At 49.3% G+C, this 23,342-nt stretch overlaps 7 protein-coding genes across 7 annotated transcripts; 6 read left to right on the forward strand and 1 right to left on the reverse strand.

The window, feature by feature from the left end:
- Window positions 1-641: 641 nt before the first annotated feature.
- HD556DRAFT_1528393 (uncharacterized protein) lies at window positions 642-4,344 on the forward strand (the record flags this gene model as incomplete). Its single annotated transcript, XM_041309381.1, has 8 exons — window positions 642-1,367; window positions 1,616-1,723; window positions 1,782-1,913; window positions 1,973-2,151; window positions 2,208-2,409; window positions 2,458-2,596; window positions 2,644-2,649; window positions 2,696-4,344. The coding sequence occupies 8 exons, from the start codon at window positions 642-644 to the stop codon at window positions 4,276-4,278; spliced, it is 3,075 nt and encodes a 1,024-aa protein (XP_041158347.1). The 3' UTR covers window positions 4,279-4,344.
- A 753-nt stretch (window positions 4,345-5,097) lies between these two features.
- On the reverse strand, window positions 5,098-5,886 carry HD556DRAFT_1385076 (uncharacterized protein). Its single transcript, XM_041303362.1, has 3 exons — window positions 5,748-5,886; window positions 5,676-5,700; window positions 5,098-5,469 (listed from the first exon to the last, which is right to left on the reverse strand). The coding sequence occupies exons 1-3, from the start codon at window positions 5,797-5,799 to the stop codon at window positions 5,313-5,315; spliced, it is 234 nt and encodes a 77-aa protein (XP_041158348.1). The 5' UTR covers window positions 5,800-5,886; the 3' UTR covers window positions 5,098-5,312.
- Window positions 5,887-6,814: 928 nt separating this feature from the next.
- On the forward strand, window positions 6,815-9,008 carry HD556DRAFT_1445173 (uncharacterized protein; the record flags this gene model as incomplete). Its single annotated transcript, XM_041306887.1, has 9 exons — window positions 6,815-6,898; window positions 6,968-7,143; window positions 7,200-7,347; window positions 7,395-7,487; window positions 7,557-7,696; window positions 7,977-8,163; window positions 8,216-8,360; window positions 8,412-8,467; window positions 8,544-9,008. The coding sequence occupies 9 exons, from the start codon at window positions 6,815-6,817 to the stop codon at window positions 9,006-9,008; spliced, it is 1,494 nt and encodes a 497-aa protein (XP_041158349.1).
- A 128-nt stretch (window positions 9,009-9,136) lies between these two features.
- On the forward strand, window positions 9,137-10,127 carry HD556DRAFT_1385150 (uncharacterized protein; the record flags this gene model as incomplete). The annotated part of the gene is made up of 3 exons (XM_041303363.1): window positions 9,137-9,356; window positions 9,476-9,795; window positions 9,833-10,127. The coding sequence occupies 3 exons, from the start codon at window positions 9,137-9,139 to the stop codon at window positions 10,058-10,060; spliced, it is 768 nt and encodes a 255-aa protein (XP_041158350.1). The 3' UTR covers window positions 10,061-10,127.
- Window positions 10,128-11,531: 1,404 nt separating this feature from the next.
- Window positions 11,532-12,618, forward strand: HD556DRAFT_1240541 (uncharacterized protein; the record flags this gene model as incomplete). The annotated part of the gene is made up of 6 exons (XM_041298123.1): window positions 11,532-11,698; window positions 11,751-11,849; window positions 11,910-11,922; window positions 11,984-12,196; window positions 12,246-12,299; window positions 12,355-12,618. 6 exons carry the CDS (start codon window positions 11,532-11,534, stop codon window positions 12,616-12,618), a joined length of 810 nt encoding a protein of 269 aa, XP_041158351.1.
- Window positions 12,619-14,629: 2,011 nt separating this feature from the next.
- Window positions 14,630-17,731, forward strand: HD556DRAFT_642316 (uncharacterized protein). Its single transcript, XM_041311166.1, has 7 exons — window positions 14,630-14,631; window positions 14,690-14,996; window positions 15,068-15,211; window positions 15,268-15,430; window positions 15,484-15,707; window positions 15,760-15,904; window positions 15,955-17,731. Exons 2-7 carry the CDS (start codon window positions 14,937-14,939, stop codon window positions 17,613-17,615), a joined length of 2,397 nt encoding a protein of 798 aa, XP_041158352.1. The 5' UTR covers window positions 14,630-14,631; window positions 14,690-14,936; the 3' UTR covers window positions 17,616-17,731.
- A 1,650-nt stretch (window positions 17,732-19,381) lies between these two features.
- Window positions 19,382-22,493, forward strand: HD556DRAFT_1445176 (uncharacterized protein; the record flags this gene model as incomplete). The annotated part of the gene is made up of 9 exons (XM_041306888.1): window positions 19,382-19,552; window positions 19,607-19,710; window positions 19,758-19,911; window positions 19,965-20,096; window positions 20,155-20,333; window positions 20,390-20,591; window positions 20,642-20,786; window positions 20,834-21,694; window positions 21,796-22,493. The coding sequence occupies 9 exons, from the start codon at window positions 19,382-19,384 to the stop codon at window positions 22,491-22,493; spliced, it is 2,646 nt and encodes an 881-aa protein (XP_041158353.1).
- Window positions 22,494-23,342: the final 849 nt, after the last annotated feature.

Raw genomic sequence — 23,342 nt, forward strand, 5'->3', positions numbered from 1 at the left:
TTCGCCACAGTTAAGACACCCGAACGGTGGCAGAGTAGTGACAGGGCACTGCACCCCACAAATTAGCGCTGTGAAATATTATAAAAACGGGAACTGTTGTTCAGCATAAAGCTTCACAAGGCATGAAAAGTTCCTACAGCAAGTCCACCGACGCTTAACCGCTCTCACCATCAACCTAGAACTAAATGGTGAATGTAGCTCAACCCATCGTCCAAATGACCACGCCAGTTCGAGTGGCTGCATCTCACGAACACACTATATATGCAGTTGCAGTCTTTCCCGATGAACGACGAGTGGTAACGGCCTTGGGAGATAATACACTTCGCTGTGGGACTTGAAAGGCGATGGTGCGGTGAAGAAAATGAAAGGTCATCGCGGCTGGGTGTGGGCAGTTGCGGTATCTCGAGATGAGAGATTCATAGCAAGCGGTGATCACAACGGAGAACTTATATCTGGAACGTCGACACTGGAGAATCACTCACCCAAATCATCAAAGCCCATTCCGCAGCAATCTACTCGCTGGACTTTTCTCGAGATGGAGAAGTGCTGGCAACTGGTTCAGTGGACAAAGCTACGAAGTTGTGGGGTACAAAATCGTGGAAGCAGCAAGGAAATCCAATCGATTGCGGTGATTATGTCCAATGCATTCGGTATTCCCCGTCTGGCGAACATCTTGCCATCGCGACATCCGGGATATCCAAATATGGAATCCAAACAGCAAGGAACAACTCAAAACCTTCCAGGCCCACGCTGCGTTCAATTCAGCATGGAATTACTCGCTTTCATGGGCGTCTGATGGCAGACGGTTGCTCACAGCGGGCTCCTATCTAGATCCCGCTATACGGGAGTGGGATACATCAACGTGGGAACAGGTCGGTCATGCCTACAATAATACTAGTCCTAGTAGTAAGGGCATCAATACCCTGGTCGTGAACCCTACTGGCACCCTTGTCGCCTCCACATCTTATGATCACTATGTCCGCCTCTGGCGGCTGTCGGATCGACGAATCATCGCCTCGTTCAAGCACTCTCATACAGTGTGCTGTGTCACCTTCTCCGCCGATGGCAAGTACATCCTCAGCGGAGGTCTTGACAAAAAGATCTCTCAGTGGGCAGTGCCATCGTTTGATTCCAAGGCATGTTTTAATCCTTCACTCTCGGCAATGCAAAAACCATATTTCCCGCAGATCCTCGACATGGACTCGACAACCCGCGATGCATGCATAAACGGGGACTTAGATACTGCTGAAGCACTGCTAACACAACAGATTGATGCTGACAATAACGACCACAACGCGTATGCCAATCGCTCATTTGTTAGGGCGCGAAAAGCAGACTGGGACCGCGCCCTCGATGATGCACTCAAGGTGAGATACGCTGTTGGACACCGCTATAACATAGGCTGAACTATGGTAATTTAGTCCGTTGCGATGCCCTCCTTGACAGGGTATCTCTCCAGCGGCATCGCATATTGCGGAAAACAGGAGTTCCAGGATGCAATGGAAGGGTTTAACCTTGCGACCATGTTCACGGATGGACATTCGAAGACCATCCTTCTTTTAATAAAGGCAGGTCAAATCTTTCTCCCATATTCCTGATTCATCACGGTTTTTAGGCCATTGCACTATTCAACGCAAAGCAACATCGCGAAGCAATACCCCGCATTCAACAGCCTCCAGACGCTTCTCCTAATGCTGATAGTCTTGCTTGCAGTATCGTGGAAGTAAGTTTTGCCGACTCAATCCAGTTCTCGTTTGATATTTATTAAAACTTTACATAAGGTTTATCTAGATAACTTGAGTGGCGCGGGTCGTAACGGAGATGCGGGAGATTTCGCTGTCAACACCATCGCTGGCTCATCTGAATCCGCCATTTGGTCTACCATTTGTTCTGAATATGAGGACCTTACTGTGGTGCGTGGATATGATGCAAGTGGAAATCCTGTCATTGCCTAATTCCGTGATCTATCCAGCTCTTCGGATGGGACCTCAAGTCAGTGTGGCAAATTGCAAACCAGAGACGGTGCGATGCACTCCTGCAGGCAGGTGGAATTAGAGAAGCCCTCGAATCGTACCGATATATAATGGATATGAGTGATGGAGCTACAAAAGCTAGCTGCCTTGCTTGGTCTACTGGCAAGTCTTCATCAATGTCATCGGGCCCATTTCTCACCTGCATTTTCACTCAGCATTCAAGCAAGCCTGCAGAGAGCGTTATGCTGCCAAAGGATTTACTAACATCATTGCAAGTGGAGATGCCGCCTTCGACGCGAACGATTATGACGAGGCTATTGAGCTATACTCGGCGGCAATCAACCTTGATTCAGCCAGCGATGCCATCTTCACAAACCGCAGTAAGGCAAAGTTGAAACAAAGGCTATGGGAGGATGCACTTCTCGATGCACAAGAGGTACGATGGCATCTATCATTTCGTAGTCAACGTTCATCTTGGTGATAGGTCATTAAACTCAGTCCCTCTAATGGATACCGAGTGAAGCATGCAGTGCTTCATGCCGCACAACACTATGATGAAGCTATCGAAGCCTTCCAAGTCATACTCTCAGAGTTGGACGATTCTACCGACGCGCGACAACAAGGTAAGCTTTGAACAACGCATCCTCAAGATGCTTGACCCTTTCTTTAGAGCTGCGTCAGCAGTATGTCTCTCGATCTGACGTAGAATTGAATCCAAAAAGTCATTCGTGCTCGCATGGAACACACCCCGATTCGTGTACTTGACACTTCCACTGGTCGCTTATGCGAACGAAAGGCACAAATAGAGGCCTTCGAGAGGAGCACGGAGTACAAGGAACTCCTATCATCAATAACGAAGCGCACGGACCTTCGAATGGAGCGCATCAAAGAGGTGGTGAAGAAGTACTTTAGTTATGTCATGTTGTCACATAGGTGGGAAGGGAAGGAGCCGCTACTGTGCGACATCCGGGGCAACAGCGTGTACGAGTTGGAGTCGGTCGGCAGCGTCGAGAAGTTGCAGCGGTTCTGCGAAACTGCTCGTGATGCTGGCTGCCGCTGGGCGTGGAGCGATACATGCTGCATAAACAAGGAAGACACCGTGGAGCTCCCAGAATCTATCACCTCCATGTTTCGCTGGTACCATCACTCAGCCCTCACAATCGTCTACCTATCTGACGTCTCGCCTTCGTCGGGATTTGGCGCACTCCTCCGCAGTGTCTGGATCACCCGAGGATGGACACTCCAAGAATTCCTGGCTCCCAACATAATTCTCTTCTACCGAAATGACTGGACCCCGTATCTTGATGATCACTCTAACAACCACAAAGAGTTTATCATGCAAGAGTTGGAGAGTGTTACGGGAATAGATTCACGGTTTCACGTCACCTTCCGTCCTGGAATGAAGGATCCCCGCGAGAAACTCGTATGGGCATCGAAGCGCTTCACAGAGAAGCCAGAAGACGTTGCATACTCATTATTTGGTATCTTCGGCGTTCACTTACCCGTAATCTATGGCGAGACCAAACAGAAGGCGCTCGGTCGGCTCTTGGAGAAGATTGTTGCCCAGTCGCGTGACATCAGCGTCCTGGACTGGGTTGGCAAATCATCCGAATTCAGTAGCTGTCTGCCAGCCGATATCACGTCGTACGGATCGACATTCTTGTTGCCACACCCGTCTGAAGATGAGATTCAGGACTCTATTGAGTTGCTGCAAGTCGCTGTGGATGGAACGGTGGCTTTAGAATTGTATGACAAGCTTAACGGCACAAACCACCCCGGTTTCTCAAACCAGCGGTTACATCTGCCTTGTATCATGTTCCGTGTCACTCAACTCAAGCGGAGGCGCCATCAACTTGAAGATGAAGAGATAGGTTTCACGTATGACCTGAAGGCAAGGGGGCTTCGTGACCTGCACATCACCACAGACAAAAGGCTGGTCCAGTTCTCGCCAGCAAGACCCACTGCACAGAAATTCTTACTCGTCCGTCCCTGGGACCGTCGTCTCCTCGAACTACCTGACTTTTCGGACGATACCGAAAGCATGGACGATTTATCCCCTCCCCCATCCCCGTCAGATCCGCATGGCGGGTTCTTTGAAGAGCACGAGCCGCTTGGTCCTGAACGAGCGTTACGATTGATTGCTCGCCTCAAACGGCCTTTCAGGGCATTCTTGCTAGCGCAGCAATACGGCGAACAATACACGAGAATCATATCAGAATATGATATCATTGCAGAAGTCGAAGAAACGACTTCCGAGTCTATTCGCGACATCATAGACTGCGTCAAGACAGTAGAGGTGGTGTAACTTTGAAGAATAAAGGAATTTTCAGATGCCCTTTCCTTGAACATTTCGGACGTTTCAAATCACTTACATATTTATATGTACATTCATATACCCCTTATATACCTCATGATGACCTTGGAGCGGCGATCTAACATCGTGATTCGCGCGAATGATTGAACGTGATCACCAGTATCTATAATAGCGAGTGAATCCCCTGCGCTGCGCATCATTTTCCGATATTGAGCTGACATTCACATCAATGGCACCATGCCAGATAACATGTGTAGGAGTGTCCATGCATCATTGGCCTGTGCTGGTGAGATGGAGTAGCAAGCTGCGGCGAAGAAGGTATTGAATGCAGGAGATAACACAGGCGACCGCGAGAAGTTTGGGCTTCAGCAGGTTGTAATATGAGGATCATATCGTCTTTGAGACTAGTTGCAAGATTAATGAAGCGAGAAAGAGCAGTAAGGGAGACACATTCACCTGAAGAGATGAATGGGGTCCACGTCTTACTAGGGTGTCTAAGGAAACACAAGGCAAGCCAATGGGGTGAAAAAATATAGAAACGCACGATATACGCACCTCTGCAGCCTAAAGAAAAATGCCCACAATCCCTCCAAAGTCTACCTCGACCGTGCTCCACATCTTCAGCATCCAGCAAGATGTCGAAGCTCGTTTCAAGCACCGCACGTACGTTGTTGAAGATCGTGAGAGCGGTGCAAGCGCAGTCGCGGGTTTTCCCGATAGACAACGTATGATGACAAGCTCGTATTGACAAGACGCTTGAGTTGTTTGTGGGACTTGAAGACAGGTGTTGTGTTGGAGAATACGGAGGGGATCGCGGCGAGATGCGGCCATTAGCAGTGTGCCGATAGTGAGGAGATTCCGAGGCTGTACCACGAAATTTAGTTGCATCTTGTGCACACAAGGATCTTGGGTGGGAGTCTGTTGGATGGAGAAGTGATATTGCAGTAAGCTATATACATGCGTTCGAAAGAGTAATAACGTGGTGATAAGCTGGAGTAGCTGCTAGATACGAAAAACAACGGTATTCATGCAGGATAGACAGTCAGACTCGAACGATGGAAAGCACGGACTGCTCGACTTGATGCAATGGGATACATTCTGGAAGCTGCGAAGACAAGAGTCGGACGCATGTATGCACTGCAGATGTGCATACTGTCGAGGACAGCGGGTATGACAATAGGGACGCTCAAAGTTGGGGGCGCTCAGGTCGCCCACGCCTACCGCCCACGCCTACGACCCCCCTTGGCTTACAACACCATCTCGTTTTGTACATATCCGTATTATATAATACTGTGTATGCTACGTTTTAGGTAGACCAAAGGGGTCATAGGCGTAGGCGGTAGGCGTGGGCGACCTGAGCGCCCCCAACTTTGAGCGTCCCTAATAGAGTGATAGAGGCGTGGGCACGAACAGCCTTACTATGTAGATGTCCTGGGCGTCTATTGAAATGAGGCAATTGTGAGGCACCATAAAACGCACCATACACCCCCTGCAGCTGAGAGAAAGAGACATAATCCCTCCAAAGTCTAGCCTCGTCCGTTATTCCATACCATCAACATCCAGTAAAATGTCGGAGCTCATTACAATCACCACTCCCCTGCGATGGTTCAAAGGCCATGAAGAACGCATAACTGGAGTCACAGTTTTCCCTGATAAACGTCGGATGGTTACGGGCTCGGAGGACACAACGCTTCGGTTGTGGGACTTAAAGACAGGTGTTGTTTGAAGAAAATGGAGGGCATCGCAAAGGGTGTGGAGATTGGCGGTATCACGAGATGGGCAATTGATAGCAAGTGGTGATACAAGGAGAGGTCATCGTCTGGCACGGAGAAACTGGCGAATTACTCACCAAAATCAAAGCACACTCATTTGGTCTCCTCGCTGGATTTTTCTCCCGATGGAACAGTGCTGGCCACTGGTTCATATTTGAAAAATGACGAAACTGTGGAATACCAAAACCTGGCAGCTGCAAGGAGATCCGATCGAGTGTCAATTTGTCACTGCGTACGGTATTCCGTCTGGAGAACTTCTTGCCATCGCAACAACAATATTCAAATTTACAATTCAGGCACGAGGAAACGTCGCAATTCAAGGGTCACAAATCAGGAAACTGTCACTCGCATGGACGCCCGATGGCACACGCCTTCTCACAGGCGGCAGTAAGATCCTACTATACGCGAATGGGATACAAAACCTGGAAGCAGGTCGGTGATCCTTGGACGGGCCACACTGACCACATCCAAGCCATTGCCATTCATCCTGCTGGCACACTCGTTGCATCCGCATCTAGTGACACATCGTCTCTGGCAGCTCTCAGATCGACAAACCATTGCCGTCTTCAAGCACTCACTCGCCAATACGCGTCACTTTCTCCGTGGACGGCAATCACATCTTCAGTGGAGGGACGATAAGATCTCAGAGTGGACAGTACCTCAGGGTATACATCCAAAGGCATGTTTCGTCTCTGACTCATATACCACAAATCGAGCATGCTTCTTGCAGACTATTGCCACCACAACAGTCCGCGATGCATGCAGAGAGAGACTTATCTACTGACGAAGAACTACTCATGCAAGATATCAATACCGATGCGAACAACCATACTCCCTACGTCCATCGCTCAAAGGCATGTTTCCGTTCTTGACTCATATATACCACAATTAGAGCATGTTTCGTGCAGATCCTAGCCATCACGACCTCCCGTATTGCATGTCTAAATGGAGACTTATCTACCGCCGAAGAACTACTCACTCAAGATATCAACACCAGTCCGAACAACCATACTTCCTACGCCCATCGGTCATTCGTCATGGCGCGAAAATACGACTGGGACGCGCCCTTCTGGACGCAATCAAGGTGAGAATCATCGCCGCCTTATACAGGACTAACTCGACGGTGACATAGTCCATCAGGATTCAGCCCTCATTGACGGGCTATATCTCCAAGGGTATTGCCCTCTGTGGAAAAGGCCGCGTCCTGGATGCGAGGGCAGCATTTGATGTTGCATCCATGTACACGGACCAGGATTCAGAAATCACTCATTTTCTGCTATTGATCAAGGTATGTTACATTTGCCTCGCATACTCTTCCCTCATCGCGTATTTCAGGCCATCGCGCTCTTCAATGCAGATCAACATGACGAGGCAAACCTGCTCCTCAAGAGCTCGCTACCGGTTGTCCGAATACCGATACTCTCGCATGTGATATCGTGCAAGTAAGTATCATCCATGCTTGGTCATCAACACTCATCTTTACAACTCGCACATTAGGCATATCTACACGTTCAACTCGGAATCAAAGCCTTGGATGGCGCACGTTACGACGAAGCCGCCGACCATTTCACTGCCGCTATCGACTCCAGCGATTATCATCGAATCGACATTCATGAAGTATATGAGATTTGGTGGTGGTACGTCAAGATGATGCATATGACGCTTTTCATAACTGAATCTTGTCCAGCTCTTTGGCTGGGACCTGAAGTCGTTGTGGCAAAAGGCACACCATAAACGGTGTGATGCACTCCTTCGGGCGGTAAACTCCAAGATGCCGTGAAATCATACCAACACATGATGACTTCAAGTGACGAAATCACCAAGCCGACTGCCTTGATTGGTCCAACGGCGAGTCTAGAACCAGTAATGTCGCGCAGGCGACAATCCTCACCTGTATTCTTCTCAGATTTCAAACAGGAATGCAGCGCACTCTGCGCTGCCAATGGAGAGGCTGCCTTCGCTGCAAGCGATTACGACAAGGCTATTGACCTATACTCGATGGCGATCGACCTGGATTCTGCATCCTGATATCTTCTTTGCACGTCGCAGCGAGGCAAAGTTAAGTAAAATGCTGTGGGAGGATGCGCTCCTCGACGCGCGAAAGGTGCGATGGCATCCACGTTTTCGTAGCTCATGTTGACTTCGGCGATGCATAGGTCACCGAACTCAATCCTTCGTCTCATGTTGGGTACCAGTTGTCACACTCAGCGCTGCGTGGCGCGCAACGTTACGATGAAGCCATCGAGGCCTTCACAATCATGTTGTCCAAGTTGGACGATGCTCCAGAAGTGCAGATACGAGGTAAGCCATGGAACATTACTACCTCGTCTCGAAACCTATCTTGTTCTGCAGATCTGCGTCAGCAGTACGTCCGTCCATCGGAAGCAGAAGACGCTATTCGAAGAGCGGTTTGGATTGAACTCAGCAACGCCCCCCTTCGTCTGCTCAACACCTCTACGGGATTTGTGCGACCGAGCAGCACAGCTAAACTCCTTCAAAACAAGTCCAGAGTACAAGGAGCTTTTGTCATCCATAACGAAGCGTTCGGATCTCGAAATGGAACGCATCAAGGAGGTGGTGGCGACGCACTTCCGTTGCGTTTTGCTATCACACAGGTGGGAAGAGACGGAGGTGCTGCTGCACCACATCCAAAATAAAGATGTGCGCGAGTTGAAGGACTTGGTGGCATCACGAAACTGCAGTCGTTCTGCAAAATCGCTCGTGATGCGGGGTATTTCTGGGCGTGGATGGATACATGCTGCATCGATAAGAGCAACAACGCGAGCTTGGAGAATCGGTCCAATCCATGTTCGTCTGGTACCGTCACTCGCGCTCACCATCGTCTACCTATCCGATGTCCCTCCTTCATCCCAACCCGGTGCACTGCGAGCAGTGTTTGGAACGAGCGGGATGGACCTTTCAAGAATTCGTCGCTCCGAAAGTCGTTAGATTTTATCAGAAGGATTGGTCGTTATATCTCGACGATCGCTCTCCAACCACAAAGAGTCCAGCAATCATGAAGGAGTTGGAGGGCGACGGGAATAGATGCACAGGCCCTGATCTCCTTCCGTCCAGGGATGAGAGATGCTAGACAGAAACTGCAATGGGCATCGAAGCGCGTCACCACTGTGCAGGAAGACACCGCGTACTCGTTATTTGGTATCTTCGACGTCCACCTACCTGTCATCTATGGCGAGAGGAAGCAGAGCGCGCTCGGCCGGCTCCTGCAGGATATCGTGTCTCGGTCGGGCGACATCACTTCCCTGGACTGGGTCGGACAATCGTCCGAGTTCAATAGTTGCCTTCCAGCCGACATCATCTCATATGCAACCCCGCCATACTCCCACCATCATTGTCTGAAGATGAGATTCAGACAGCGGTCTCTTCATTGCGAAACATTGTGCCTGTGGATGTAGCTTCGAAGTTGTATAACATGCTCGAGAACATGAATACTCCGCTTTTCGCAAACTGCAGACTGCGTCTTCCTTGCATCGCATTCCATGTCACGGAAGTCAAACGGAGGCCTGCTCATGCTGCTCATTCCATATATGAAGTCAAAGCAGATGGGCTTCAGGACTTACTGATCACCACGGACAAGACACTAATTCAGTTCTCGCGCGCAAGACCCACTCGGCAGACATTCTTTCTTGTCCGTCCATGGGATCGTCGTCTCCTTGGGCTGCCTGATTTTTCAGAGCAGCTCACCTTTGCAGAAGAAGGGGAGAGCGTAGGATTGGTCCGAGTCCCGGTCTGGATTAGACGACACTGACGAGTCGTCCAGCAACTTACCTGGAGAAGAGGAGTTGTCAGTTGACTCGGATGTTCACTCACGATCATTGCGTTTGATGGTTCACCTTGGGCAGGCTTTCAGCGCACTTTTGGTAGCGCAACAACGCGTTGGAGAATACAAGAGGGTCGCGTTGGACCATAATATCATTGCGCAGATGAAACACCCGGCTTCGATTGACATTATGAACATCAGGACCCTAGACATATTGTAGCTGAATGGTTTTTTTACAAACCTCGACGATCACATTATCATAGCCTCATATATCAGACATACCCTGCAAATGACCCTCGCAAATACAAGATCTCAAAATTTGACATGTAGAGGCACCATCTACTCTCGAGGCGGGTTGCAAAGGACGATATCGTGGGTCTGCAGACTCGTATATGACTTTGAAGAGCTATTGTCACATCCTTGAATTAGCCAAAGACATGCAACTCACTGAATCAAGCGTAATCGGATTTACTACCCCGTAATTTGTGCCCTCGTACTCTATGTACCAAAGCCGCAGCTTGGGGCTCAGGCCGTGACAGGCCTGGGCTGGGCCCGGCCTATTTGGGCCCGGCTTGGGCCGGCCCAGGGCTTCAAGCTGGGCCTTGCACATCACTACTCCTTGCACCTGCCATGCTTTTGTGTTCCAGGGCTCCACCGTGGGATCCAATGAGCCTCTCGCTAGTAATGTGCTGTTTGGGAAAAAGTCGAGCGGCAATATCTGTTTGGAGTGAACTTGGATAGGCTGGGTGAGAGATTCGCCGTCTCTGTTCCAGGCGATGAGCTCCCCGGCGAGATCATCCATTTGTCATCTCTTGATTTTGCAACTTCTTGCAACGAGCACGACTTGCCGGGGAACTTGTGGGTGTCTTGATCCAAGTTTTAGAGGTGCGTATACCTGGCCTTTTGTGCTTCTTCACAGCCTCAACCTGCATCACTAGACGCTCAGGACACGAGGCACTCAGACGCCGCAAAGCTCAAGTATCTCTATCATTCTTATGGTTACAATACCGAGGTTTTGGACTAGTCATTTTGTTCCTGACTTGTTTTCTCCGAAAACTGGTCCCTGCCTTCAAGTTTCGGATGAAAGTGCGTGCCCTATGAGAGTCCAGGAAGTTTGGCCTCCCATGGGCACGCCGTTTCCGCTGGCAGGGGCCCCTTCTTTTCGCTGCAGGACAGTGTGCCCTGGTGGACTCATATGGCACAGTGTGATTTTAGTTGTTTTTACGATGACGGCACACGTTTCACGCTTACCCAATCCGATAGTATATTGCTCGGGTGTCTAATCCAGGTACCTCACGCGCTCATCTCCGTTCACGCCGGGTTCCTCGCTCCCCATAGACCTCCGCACACCGCCGACCACGACGAGCGCGCGTTATCTGGAGTTAGTGCCAAGCCTGCGTGCCCCAGGGCACAGACTCAATCATCCTCCCTGCCATGCCCACGACAACAAAGCAATTGAATGTATGGAATCCCAGAGTTCATTTCCTGCGGAATCGGGGACTGGCGCGACCGAGTGGCGGTGGTAAGCTAAGTAGTCAGATCACCGCGTGCGTGCTTATCAAACAGCGTAGTAAGCCAAGTAGTCAGCCCATACACTATCGGCTCTTATTTGTGAAGACTGGCCTCAATATTTGGAACCATGTCACTATAAATCCAGGGCCAGCTTCGCTCTATTCATCCAGCTACCCCCCATGTCCATCCCTGCATTTGATTCCACCACCTACTCCATCTACACCCAATCACCCAATCCATCCTGGACGTATGGTCAGAGAGTCGACACCACTCCTGCTGGCAAAGACTGGATTGCAGGCGAATCTGCAGGGTGGAAAGTTTATAACACATCAGAAACGGACAAGATGTACGTACCCCTCGACCTGCTGTTCAGCCGCAATTGTGACCGCGATCGGCAGCGAGTTGTACAAGCTCTTGCTTTCAGGTATCGTACCATGCCCCATCGCATGCGTGTCCACAATCAGCGAGGATGGCGTCGAGAACCTGGCACCGTTCAGGTAAGACGCGCGTCCAGTTTGTGACGTGCTTCACATGCTTACATGGGTTGCGTCTACCAGTTGGTTTAACACAGTGAGCAATACAACAGACAATATGTCTCTTTACATGATGGTTCAATAACCTCTTGCAATAGGTCACGAACTACCCGCCTGTCATCTCATTCGCAATCAACAACAACCCTGCGGCGGGCCGCCTTAAAGACACGGTAACGAACGTGAAGAACGGCCAAGGATTCACCGTGAACATCATCAGCGAGGCATTCGTCGAGAATGCAAATGCAACTGCTATAAACGCTCCTCCCGGCTTCGACGAGTGGACTCTCAGTGGTTTGACAAAGGAGAAATGCGTACGCGTGCGCGTTCATGATACGATACATGCGCTGACGACGTGCTCAGGTGCAAGTAAAAGCCTCCCGCATCAAGGAAAGCGCCTTTAGCATGGAATGCGAGGTATTTCATTTCACGTCAAGCCCGCTCGTTCGCTGACAACGTCGCCTCCCACCAGCTCTACCAATCAATAGATATCACTCACCCAGTCACAGGCGAGCACACCGGCACGCTCATCCTCGCGCACGTCAAGTACATCCACGCCCGCAAAGACGTGCTCACAGACAAAGGTGTCATCGACCTCGCAAAGTTCAAGCCCGTCGCGTGTTTGGGAGACATCTCGTATGCCCGGGTTGGAGATGCATACAGGATCGCCCGTCCATCATGGGCGCAGGAGGAGGCGAAGATACAGGAAGCGTTGACGACTCGTGCGTCTCTGTGAAATAGAATGAAGGAGGCATTTTTTGGTAAGATATACTATAGATTATTGGTGCAATAGTATAGTAGTAATAGATAATTAATGCGTGATCGAGGATTTCCTATCCCTGAGCTGGTAGACCTTCCTTACGCGCTGTTCGACTTTCAAGATAGACAACAAGTATGGGGAATTAGGATGCTAACGATACGGCGCACCCATCATTGCGCCTGATTCGTAGTAGCATGAGATTATTATTGCGAGACGATTTATACGGACCGTCTTGGTGTAGGAAGGGGAGTCAGCACATCTCGCTCTGATAGGTCGTGGATACAGCGGGAAATCCAGCTCCGGTGCTTGGTTTTATTAAGTACAAGTTGGAATGTGGACCAACCCTAGCCACGTCGCACTCTGAAGATATTTAAGACCTTGAAATACACCAGGGATTCGGGAAATCCAATGGAAACGTGTAAAGACGCTTAGGGGCTGTGTCCATATATGACCCAGTCAGGTAGCGGTTGAATGTCTTCCGCGGTGCATGGGGGTAGCACTGATCAATAAAATGATGCTGAAAGAGGACGTTGCGCCTGCAGACATATCTGCGAATGAAGCGTAATCTACCGTAGACTCACACTTCCGTGACGAAATGATACCCGGCATCGCGGCACGCCTTCCTTCGATCTATTTTGGAATGATCACCCTTGAGCGTCTGATAAGACAAGGGAATTACTACGGACGAGAATGATTGTGTGTAACGTGGAGCAAGACATCCACCTGCTTACAGCAAGCCTACTTCAACGGTGCTCAACACCATCAATATCCGACTGAATGGCAGAAGGAGTACAACCGTTCGTTCTGATTACCATACCTGTGGGAGCTTTCGAAGCTCGTGAATGCGCCGTATCTGCAACCGCAGTCCCCGATACTCGCGAATGTGCTGTATCTGTAGCTGCAGTCTTCCCCGATAGACGACGTATGGTGACCGGCTTGGGAGATCGTACGCTTTGTTTGTGGGACTTGAAGACTGGTGTTATGTTGAAGAAAATGAGGGGCATCGTACCTCGGTGGGGGCAGTGGCAGTATCAGAAATGGGCAGTTGATAGCAAGCGGTGATGCTAACGGAGAGCTCATTGCGTGGGACGGCAACACCGGTGATTCTCACTCAACCTCAAATTCCACTCCAAACAAATCGTGTCGCTGGACTTTTCTCCAACCGGCCCAGTACTAGCGAGTGGTTCATGGGACACCACGACAGGGCTCTGGAGCACAGAAACATGGCAGATGCAAGGGAATGCAATCGATTGTAGTGATTGTGTTCATTGTGTTCGGCATTCCCCGTCTGGAGAATATCTCGCCATCGCAACATCCTGGGATTTCAATATGGACTACAGGCAAGAGGGAATGCATCTCACAGTTAGAGAGTGACGCTGTGTCCAATCCAGCCTGGAATTATTCACTTGCGTGGACACCTGATGGTACACGGTTGCTCTCAGGCTCTAATCCAGATCCCACCATACAGGAGTGGGATACATCAACGTGGGAGCAAGTCGGTGATCCTGGAAGGGCCATACTGTGATCAACGCTATTACTGGGGACCCCACAGATAGCTTCGGAGCCTCTGCGTCCATGGACCACCCCCGACTCCAGCGCTTGTTGGATCGACGAACCATCGCCATTTTCAAGCACTCTGATGGCGTGTACTCTAACACCCACTCCACGTATGGCAAGCATATCCATGGTGAAGGTAAAGATAGGAAGTCATTGGATCGGCATTCGCCAATGTTGGAAGACTCTTTGGTCGATTCCAAGGTATGTTTTTACCATCGGCTTTTATCGCGGAATGTAAACATGCTTTACACAGATCCTCGTTATGAACACAGCAACCCCAATGCATGTATAACTGGGGACTTGCACGCTGCTGAAGCGCTGCTAACGCAACAGATTGACGCTGACTGCAACGATCATCACGCCTATGCCAATCGTTCATTTGTTAGGGCGCGAAAAGCCGACTGGGACCATGCGCTTGATGATGCACTCAAGGTGAAATACACTCTCCCATCACGATCCCTTAAGGCTAACTCACTTGATGGTGGCATAGTCCATCGGCATTCAGGATTCCTTGTCAGGCTATATTTCCAAGGGTATCGCCCTCTGCGCAAAACTGCAAGCCCAGGACGCGATGGATGCATTTGACCTCGCGTCCATGTTTACGAACGAATATTCAAAGACTACTCATATCCTCCTCCTCCTGCTCAAGGCACGTCGATATTTTTCCATGTTTCACCTTGCTTCATTAAGTTCAGGCAATTGCTTATTTCAATGCAAATCAACACGAGCACGCCATCATGCACATCCAAAGGTTGGCTAATGTTTGTCCCAAGGCAGACATTCCTGTCTGTCATATCGTGGAAGTGAGTGTCGTGCACTCTCAGACTCACGGTCGTTGACACTGAACTTTTTGAACTTTCAATATCAGGCGTACCTACGTCTCCAACTGGGGATCGACGCCTTTGATGGTGCCTATGAAAACGAAGCTGATGAACACTTCGCTGTCATTATCAATACCATCGCTTCCACCTCTCAGTCAGCCATTCATTCTACATATGAGGACTTTGTCGTGGTATGTTGATACAATGCAACCGAAAAACTTGATGTTCAACTCCGCGATCTGTCTAGCTCTTTGGATGGAACCTCAAGGAACTGTGGCAAATTGCAAGCCAGAGACGGTGCGATGCACTCCTCCGCGCAGGTATGCCTCGAGAAGCCCATGAATCGTATCGATATATGATGGATATGAGCGACGAAGCGACCAAGGCTAGCTGTCTTGATTGGTCCACTGGCAAGTCTTCAGTCATATCACTAGACTACAGTTCTCACCCACATTTAACATAGTTTTCAAGCAAAAATGTAGTGCACTTTATGCTGTCGATGGAGATACTGCTGCCCTTACGGCGAGCGGAGATACTGCACTCGATGCTAACAATTACGACAAAGCTATTGAGCTATACTCGGCGTCAATCGACTTGGATTCTGCAACCGAAGCTATCTTTGCAAACCGCAGTAAGGCCAGGTTGGCAAAACTGCTATGGGAGGATGCACTCCTCGATGCGCAAAAGGTACAATTACATATCTTACTCCATAGCTTATGCTCATTTTGGTAATACCTAGGTTGTCGAACTCAACCCTTCCTCTTATCTCGGATACAAGTTAATACACGCGGCATTGCATGGTGCACAACGCTATGATGAAGCCATCGAGGCTTTCCAAGTCATGCTATCCAAGTTGGATAATTCTGCCGACCCTCAGCTACGAGGTATGCCCCGAAAAACACACATACCTTCAAACAGTTGAACATTTCCACAGATCTGCGCCAACAGCATGTCAGTCCATCCGAAGTCGAGGATGTGATTAGGATGGCCATTTTTGTAGAACTTTCAAACGCCCCACTTCGTCTACTTCACATATCCGCTGGTCGTTTATACAATCGATTTGCACAGATAAATGCCTTCCAGACAAGCGTGGAGTGCAAGGAGCTTCTGTCGTCCACAACGAAGCGTGCAGATCTCCATACAGAGCGCATCCGAGGTGTGGTGGCGATGTACTTCCGCTATGTCATGCTATCGCATAGGTGGGAAAAGACGGAGGCGCTGCTGCACCACATCCAGGACAAAGTGGTGTACGAGTTGGATGGACTCGGTGGCACCGCAAAACTGCAGTCATTTTGCAAAATCGCTCGTGATGCGGGGTATTTTTGGGCATGGATGGATACATGCTGCATCGACAAAGCAAACAATGTCGAGCTTCAAGAATCGGTCAACTCCATGTTTATCTGGTATCGCCATTCAGCGCTTACAATGGTCTATCTCGCGGATGTTCCGCCTTCATCGAAACCGGGCGCACTGGCAAACAGCATATGGAACACGCGAGGATGGACCCTACCGGAATTCCTCGCCTCGAAAGTCATTCACTTCTACCAAAGTGATTGGACCCCGTATCTCGACGACCGCTCTCCCAATCACAAGGAGTCTCCCGCAATCATGCAGGAGTTGGAGGATGTGACGGGCATAGATGCACGAGCCCTCACCACATTCCGACCGGGGATGAGAGACGCTCGAGAGATGTTGCAATGGGCATCAAAACGTGGCACCACGATACAGGAAGACATCGCGTACTCGTTGTTTGGTACCTTCGGCGTCCACCTGCCTGTCATCTATGGCGAGAAGAAGCAAAATGCGCTCGGGAGGCTTCTGCAAGAGATCGTGGCTAGATCGGGCGACATCACTTCCCTGGACTGGGTCGGACAATCGTCCGAGTTCAATAGTTGCCTTCCAGCCGACATCATCTCATATGCGACCCCACGATACTCCCTACCATTGTCTGAAGATGAGATTCAGGCAGCAGTCTCTTCGTTGCGAAACATTGTGCCTGTGGATTCAGCTTGGAAGTTGTATGACCTACTCGAGAACATGAATGTTCCGCTCTTCGCAAACTGCAGACTCCGTCTGCCTTGCATCACATTCCGTGTCACGGAAGTCAGACGCATGCGGGGTCGCGTTGCTCATTCCACATATGGAGTGAAAGCAGATGGGCTTCAAGACTTGCTGATCACCACGGACCAGACCCTAATTCAATTCTCGCGCACAAGGTCCACTCAGCAGACGTTCTTTCTTGTCCGTCCATGGGACCGTCGTATCCTTGGGCTGCCTGATTTTTCAGAGCAACTCACTTTTGCAGACGAAGGGGAGAGCGTAGGGGATTGGTCCGAGTCCGAGTCTGGATCAGATGACACTGACAAATCGTCCAGCAACTCACCTGGAAAAGAGGAGTTGTCAGTTGACTCGGATGTTCACTCACGATCATTGCGTTTGATGGTTCACCTTGGGCAGGCTTTTAGCGCACTTTTGATAGCGCAGCAACACGTTGGAGAATACAAGAGGGTCGCGTCGGACCAATATATCATTGCGCAGGTGAAGGACCCGGCTTCGATTGACATTATGAACATCAGGACCCTAGACATATTGTAGCTGAATGGTTTTTTACAACACATCGACGATCACATTATCATAGTCTCATATATCATACATACCCTGCAAATGATCCTCGCAAATAAAGAATCCAAAATTTGACATGCAAAGGCACCATCTGCTCTCGTGGTTGCAGAGGACGATATCGTGTGTCTGCATTACAGTCAACATGTGGACTTGGACCGTGTCGAGTAACACATCCGGTTGTTTGGATTCGTGGCTATAGCGAAACCACATCCTGAAAGCACCTAAGTACATAGTTCGTTTGCAATGGAGCATACACGATTATTCGTATGCAGTGGCAGGCTGTAATCTAGTGTAAGTAAGGTGGGAATAAGTTTTAATTTGCGGAGCAAGTGAGATTATAATATTATAAGCAATGTGTGAATTCGCTGATGACTTGTGGAGTAAGTACCCTCCAGTACCCTTTGGTAGAGGCCACTCGAAGACCATTTCATCAAAAGCTCATAAGCTCAGCTGAAGATATAGCCTACTCCCATTCATTGAGCCTGCTGCAAGTATGTGCTTTAAAGGCATAGTGTCATAGTGATATGGGCGTCTGATAAGACAAAGCGTGACCTGTTTTGTACTTAGTCTGTGCCTCGGCCGAATGGTGTCGAAGCACCGCACACACGACAAATTAGCGCTGTGAAATATGATAAAAACGGGAGTTGTTTAACGTAAAGCTTCACAAGGCCCATCAAGAAAGTCCCTACAGAAAGTCCACCCCGGCGCTTAGTCGTGCTCACCATTAACCTCGAACTGAATGGTGGATGTAGCTCAATCCATCATCCAAATGACCACGCCAGTTCGAGTGGCTGCAGCTCACGAACACACTATATATGCAGTTGCAGTCTTTCCCGATGGGCGACGTGTAGTAACGCCTTGGGAGATAATACACTTCGGCTGTGGGACTTGAAAGACGATGGTGCGGTGAAGAAAATGGAAGGTCATCGCGGCTGGGTATGGGCAGTTGCGGTATCACGAGACGAAAGATTTATAGCAAGCGGTGATCACAACGGAGAACTCATCATCTGGAACGTCGACACTGGTGAATCGCTCACCCAAATCATCAAAGCCCATTCCGCAGCAATCCACTCGCTGGACTTTTCTCAATGGAAATGCACTGGCAACTGGTTCAGTAGACAAAGCTACAAAGTTGTGGAGTACAAAGTCGTGGAAGCAGCAAGCTGAAATCCAATCGATTGCGGTGATTATGTCCACTGCATTCGGTATTCGCCGTCTGGAGAACATCTTGCCATCGCAACATCCGGGGATGTTCAAATATGGAATCCAAACAGCAAGGAACAACTCAAAACCTTCAAGGCTCACGCTGCGTTCAATTCAGCATGGAATTACTCGCTTTCATGGGCGCCTGATGGCAGAAGGTTGCTCACAGCGGGCTCCTATCTAGATCCCACTATACGGGAGTGGAATACATCAACGTGGGAAGAGATTGGTCATCCATGCAATAGTACTAAGGGCATCAATACCCTGGCTGTGAACCCTACTGGCACCCTCGTCGCCTCCACGTCTTATGATCGCCATGTCCGCCTCTGGCGACTGTCGGATCGGCGAATTGTCGCCTCATTCAAGCACTCTCATACAGTGCGCTGTGTCACCTTCTCCACGATGGCAAGTACATCCTCAGCGGAGGTTTTGATAAAAAGATCTCGCAGTGGGCAGTGCCCTCGTATGATTCCAAGGCATGTTTTGATTCTTCACTCGTGATAACGTAAAAACCATATGTCTTGTAGATCCTCGATATGGACTCGATAACCCGCAATGCATGCATAACTGGGGACTTGGATACAGCTGAAGCATGGCTAACACAACGTATTGATACTGACAATAGCGACCACAACGCGTATGCCAATCGCTCATTTGTTAGGGCGCGAAAAGATGACTGGGACGGTGCGCTCCATGATGCACTGAAGGTGAGATACGTTGTTGGACGCCACCATGAGACTGACTAAACTATGGTAATTTAGTCCGCTGCGATGCCCTCCTTGACAGGGTATCTCTCCAGCGCCATCGCACTTTGCGGAAATCAGCGGATTCAGGATGCAATGAAAGAATTTAACCTTGCGACCATGTTCACGGATGGACATTCGAAGACCATTCTTCTCTTAATAAAGGCAGGCCAAATCTTTCTCCTACATTCCTGATTCATCACGGTTTTCAGGCCATTGCACTGTTCAACGCAAAGCAGCAGCATTGCGAAGCAATACCCCACATTCAACGGCCTCCGGACGCTTCTCCCAATGCTGATAGTCTTGTCTGCAGTATTGTGGAAGTAAGTATTACCGACTCACTTCTCGGTTAATGCTTATTAGAACTTTACATGAGGTTTATCTAGACAACTTAGGTGGCGTGTGTTGTAACGGACTCAGAGGTGCGGGGGACTTCACTGCCGCTGTCAACACCATCGCTGGATCATCTGAATCCGCCATTTGTTCTGAATATGAGGACTTTAATGTGGTGCGAGATGTGATGCGAGCGAAAATACTGTCATTGCCTAACTTCATGATCTATGTAGCTCTTCGGATGCGACCTCAAGTTAATGTGGCAAAATGCAAACCAGATGCGATGCGATGCATTCCTCCAGGCAGGTGGGATTAGAGAAGCCCTCGAATCGTACCGACATATGATGGATATGAGTGGTGAAACTACGAAGGCTAACTGCCTTGCTTGGTCCACTAGCAAGTCTTCATCAATGTCATCGGGCCCAGTTCTCACCTGAATTTTCACTCAGCATTCAAGCAAGCCTGCAGAGAGCATTATACTGCCAAAGGATTTACTGACATAGTCGCAAGTGGAGATGCCGCATTGAAGGCGGGTAATTATGAAGAGGCTATCGAGCTATATTCAGCGGCAATCAACCTGGGTTCAGCCAGTGACACCATCTTCGCAAACCGCAGTAAGGCGAAGTTGGAACAAAGGCTATGGGAGGATGCACTTCTCGATGCACAACAGGTACAGTGGCATCTGTTATTCCGTAATCAACGTTTTCATTTTAGTGATAGGTCATTAAACTCAGCCCTTGCAATTATCTCGGATACGAAATGAAGCATGCAGTGCTTCGTGCCGCACAGTACTACGATGAAGCTATCGAAGCCTTCCAAGTGATGCTCTCTATATTAGTCAATTCTTCCGAAAAACGACAACAAGGTAAGCTGTCAGCAACGCATCCTAAAGATGCTTGACCCTTTCTTCAGATTTGTTCCTGGAGTATGCCTCTCGATCCTACATAGAAGTAAAAATCCAAAAAATTGTTTCCGATCGTATCCAACACATCCCGATTCGCATACTTGACACTTCTACCGGTCGCTTATATGATCTAAAGACACGACAGGAGGCCTTCAAGACGAGTGTAGAGTACAAGGAACTTTTATCATCAATAACGAAGCGCACAGACCTCCAAACGGAGCGCATCAAAGAGGTGGTGGTGAAGTACTTTGGTTATGTCATGTTATCACATAAGTGGGAAGGGAAGGAGCCGCTACTGTGCGACATCCAGGGCAAGAGCGTGTACGAGTTGGAGTCAGTCGGCAGCGTCAGGAAGTTGCAGCGGTTCTGCGAAACTGCTCGTGATGCTGGCTACCGCTGGGCGTGGAGCGATACATGCTGCATAAACAAGGTAGACATCGAGGAGCTCCCAGAATCCATCACCTCCATGTTTCGCTGGTACCGGCACTCAGCCCTCACAGTTGTCTACCTATCTGACATCTCACCTTCGTCGGGATCTGGCGCACTCGTCAACAGCGTCTGGATCACCCGAGGATGGACACTCCAAGAATTCCTGGCTCCCAACATCATTCTCTTCTACCGAAATGATTGGACCCCGTATCTTGATAATCCTTCTGATAACCACAAGGAGTTTATCATGCAAGAGTTGAAAGATGTTATGGGCATAGATTCACGGATTCATGTCACCTTCTCTCCTGGGACGGAAGATCCCCGCGAGAAACTCGTATGGGCATCAAAGCGCGTCACCGAGAAGCCGGAAGACATTGCATACTCATTATTTGGCGTCTTCGGCGTTTACTCAAGCGTAATGTATGGCGAGGGCAAAGAGAGTGCGCTCGGGCGGCTCTTGGGGGGATTGTTGCCAAGTCGTGTGACATCAGCGTCCTGGACTGGGTTGGCAAATCATCCGAATTCAATAGCTGTCTACCAGCCGATATCACGTCGTACGGGTCGACACTCCTGTTGCCATGCCCGTCCAAAGATGAGATTCAAGCATCGATCTCGTCGCTACGAATTGCTGAGGAAGAGGAGCTGGCTTTAGACTTGTATAACAAACTTTACGACGTAGACCCCGTCGACTTCTCAAACCAGCGGTTATATCTGCCTTGCATCGAGTTCCGTGTCACCAAAATCAAAGGGAGGCACGATCAAGATAAAAAGAAAAATTTCACATATGACTTGAAGGCAAAGGGACTTTGTGACTTGTCCATCATCACAGACGAAGAACTCCATTCCTCGCGAGAAAATTCGACCGTACCGAAACTCTTGCTCGTTCGTCCCTGGGACTGTCATCTCCTCGAACTGCTTGACCATTCGAGCGATACGGAGAGCATTGACAATATATCCTGTTTCCCATCCCCGTCAGACAATTCATCCTGTCCCTCATCCCCGTCAAATTCACATGACGGGCTCCCTGGAGAGGACGAGTCGCTTGGTTCGAAATCGGGCGAGCAAGCATTACAATTGATTGCTCACCTCAAACAGCCTTTCAGGGCATTTTTGCTAATGCACAAACGCGGCAAAGAATACACGAGAATCGTATCAGAATATGATATTATTGCACGAGTCGAAGAAACGACTTCTATCCAAAACATGACGAAATGGGTCAAGAGAGTACAGGTGGTGTAGCTTGAAGAGTAGAGGAATTTTCAGATACCCTTTCCACGCTGCTATGGACGCTCCCCCTGGCTTCGACGAGTGAACTTTCATCAGTCTGACAAAGGAGAAATGCGTACGCGTGCACGTTCATGATACGATACATGCGCTAACGACGTGTTCAGGTGCAAATAAAAGCCTCCCGCATCAAGGAAATCGCTTTTAGCATGGAATGCGAGGTGATTTCATTTCACGTCGAGCCCGCTCGCTCGCTGACAACGTCGTCTCACAACAACTCTACAAATTTATAGATATTACCCACCCAGTCACATGCAAGCACAACAGCACGCTCATCCTGGCGCACATCAAATACTTCCACGTGCGCAAGTGCAGGAGGAGGCGAAGATACAGGAGGCATTGACGACTCACGCACCACCATGAAATAGAACGAAGGAGTCGTTTTTTGGTAACATATACCATAAATCATAGATAAGACGGGGCAATCGATATTAGCATCTACGCGTGATCGACGATTTTCTGTCCCCGAAATGTAGACCTTCCTTACACGCCGTTCGGCTTTCAAGAATAGACAACAAGTATAGCGAGTTAGATCCCTGACAATATGTGGCACCCGTCATTGCACTTGATTCGTAGTAGCCATGAGATTATTACCATGAGACGATTTATACGGACCGTTTTAGTCGAGGGAGGGAAGCCAGCACATCTCGCTCTGAAAGGTCGTGGATGCGGCGTGAAATACAGCTCCCGTGCTTGATTTTATAAAGCACAAGTTGGAGTGTGGAGGGTTGAGATTTCCATGGTGAAAGAGCGACACTAGCCATGTCCTACCCGAAAGATCTTCAGTGTAGACGTGTAAAGACG

This window comes from Suillus plorans, assembly GCF_016647745.1.
Source record: "Suillus plorans strain S12 chromosome Unknown HD556scaffold_42, whole genome shotgun sequence".
Lineage (NCBI taxonomy): Eukaryota > Fungi > Basidiomycota > Agaricomycetes > Boletales > Suillaceae > Suillus > Suillus plorans.

Excerpts from the sequence above, each read along its gene's own strand:
- HD556DRAFT_1385076 (XM_041303362.1), bottom strand. The coding sequence starts at position 5,799 with ATGTCTCTTTCTCTCAGCTGCAGGGGGTGTATGGTGCGTTTTATGGTG. Across the intron at positions 5,701-5,747 it reads GGTGCGTTTTATGGTGCCTC|CTGTTCGTGCCCACGCCTCT; the intron begins ACAATTGCCTCA and ends TACATAGTAAGG. Across the intron at positions 5,470-5,675 it reads CGTGCCCACGCCTCTATCAC|CCCTATTGTCATACCCGCTG; the intron begins TCTATTAGGGAC and ends AACTTTGAGCGT.
- HD556DRAFT_642316 (XM_041311166.1), top strand. The coding sequence starts at position 14,937 with ATGCACATCCAAAGGTTGGCTAATGTTTGTCCCAAGGCAGACATTCCT. Across the intron at positions 14,997-15,067 it reads ACATTCCTGTCTGTCATATC|GCGTACCTACGTCTCCAACT; the intron begins GTGGAAGTGAGT and ends TTTCAATATCAG. Across the intron at positions 15,905-15,954 it reads TGCCGACCCTCAGCTACGAG|ATCTGCGCCAACAGCATGTC; the intron begins GTATGCCCCGAA and ends ACATTTCCACAG.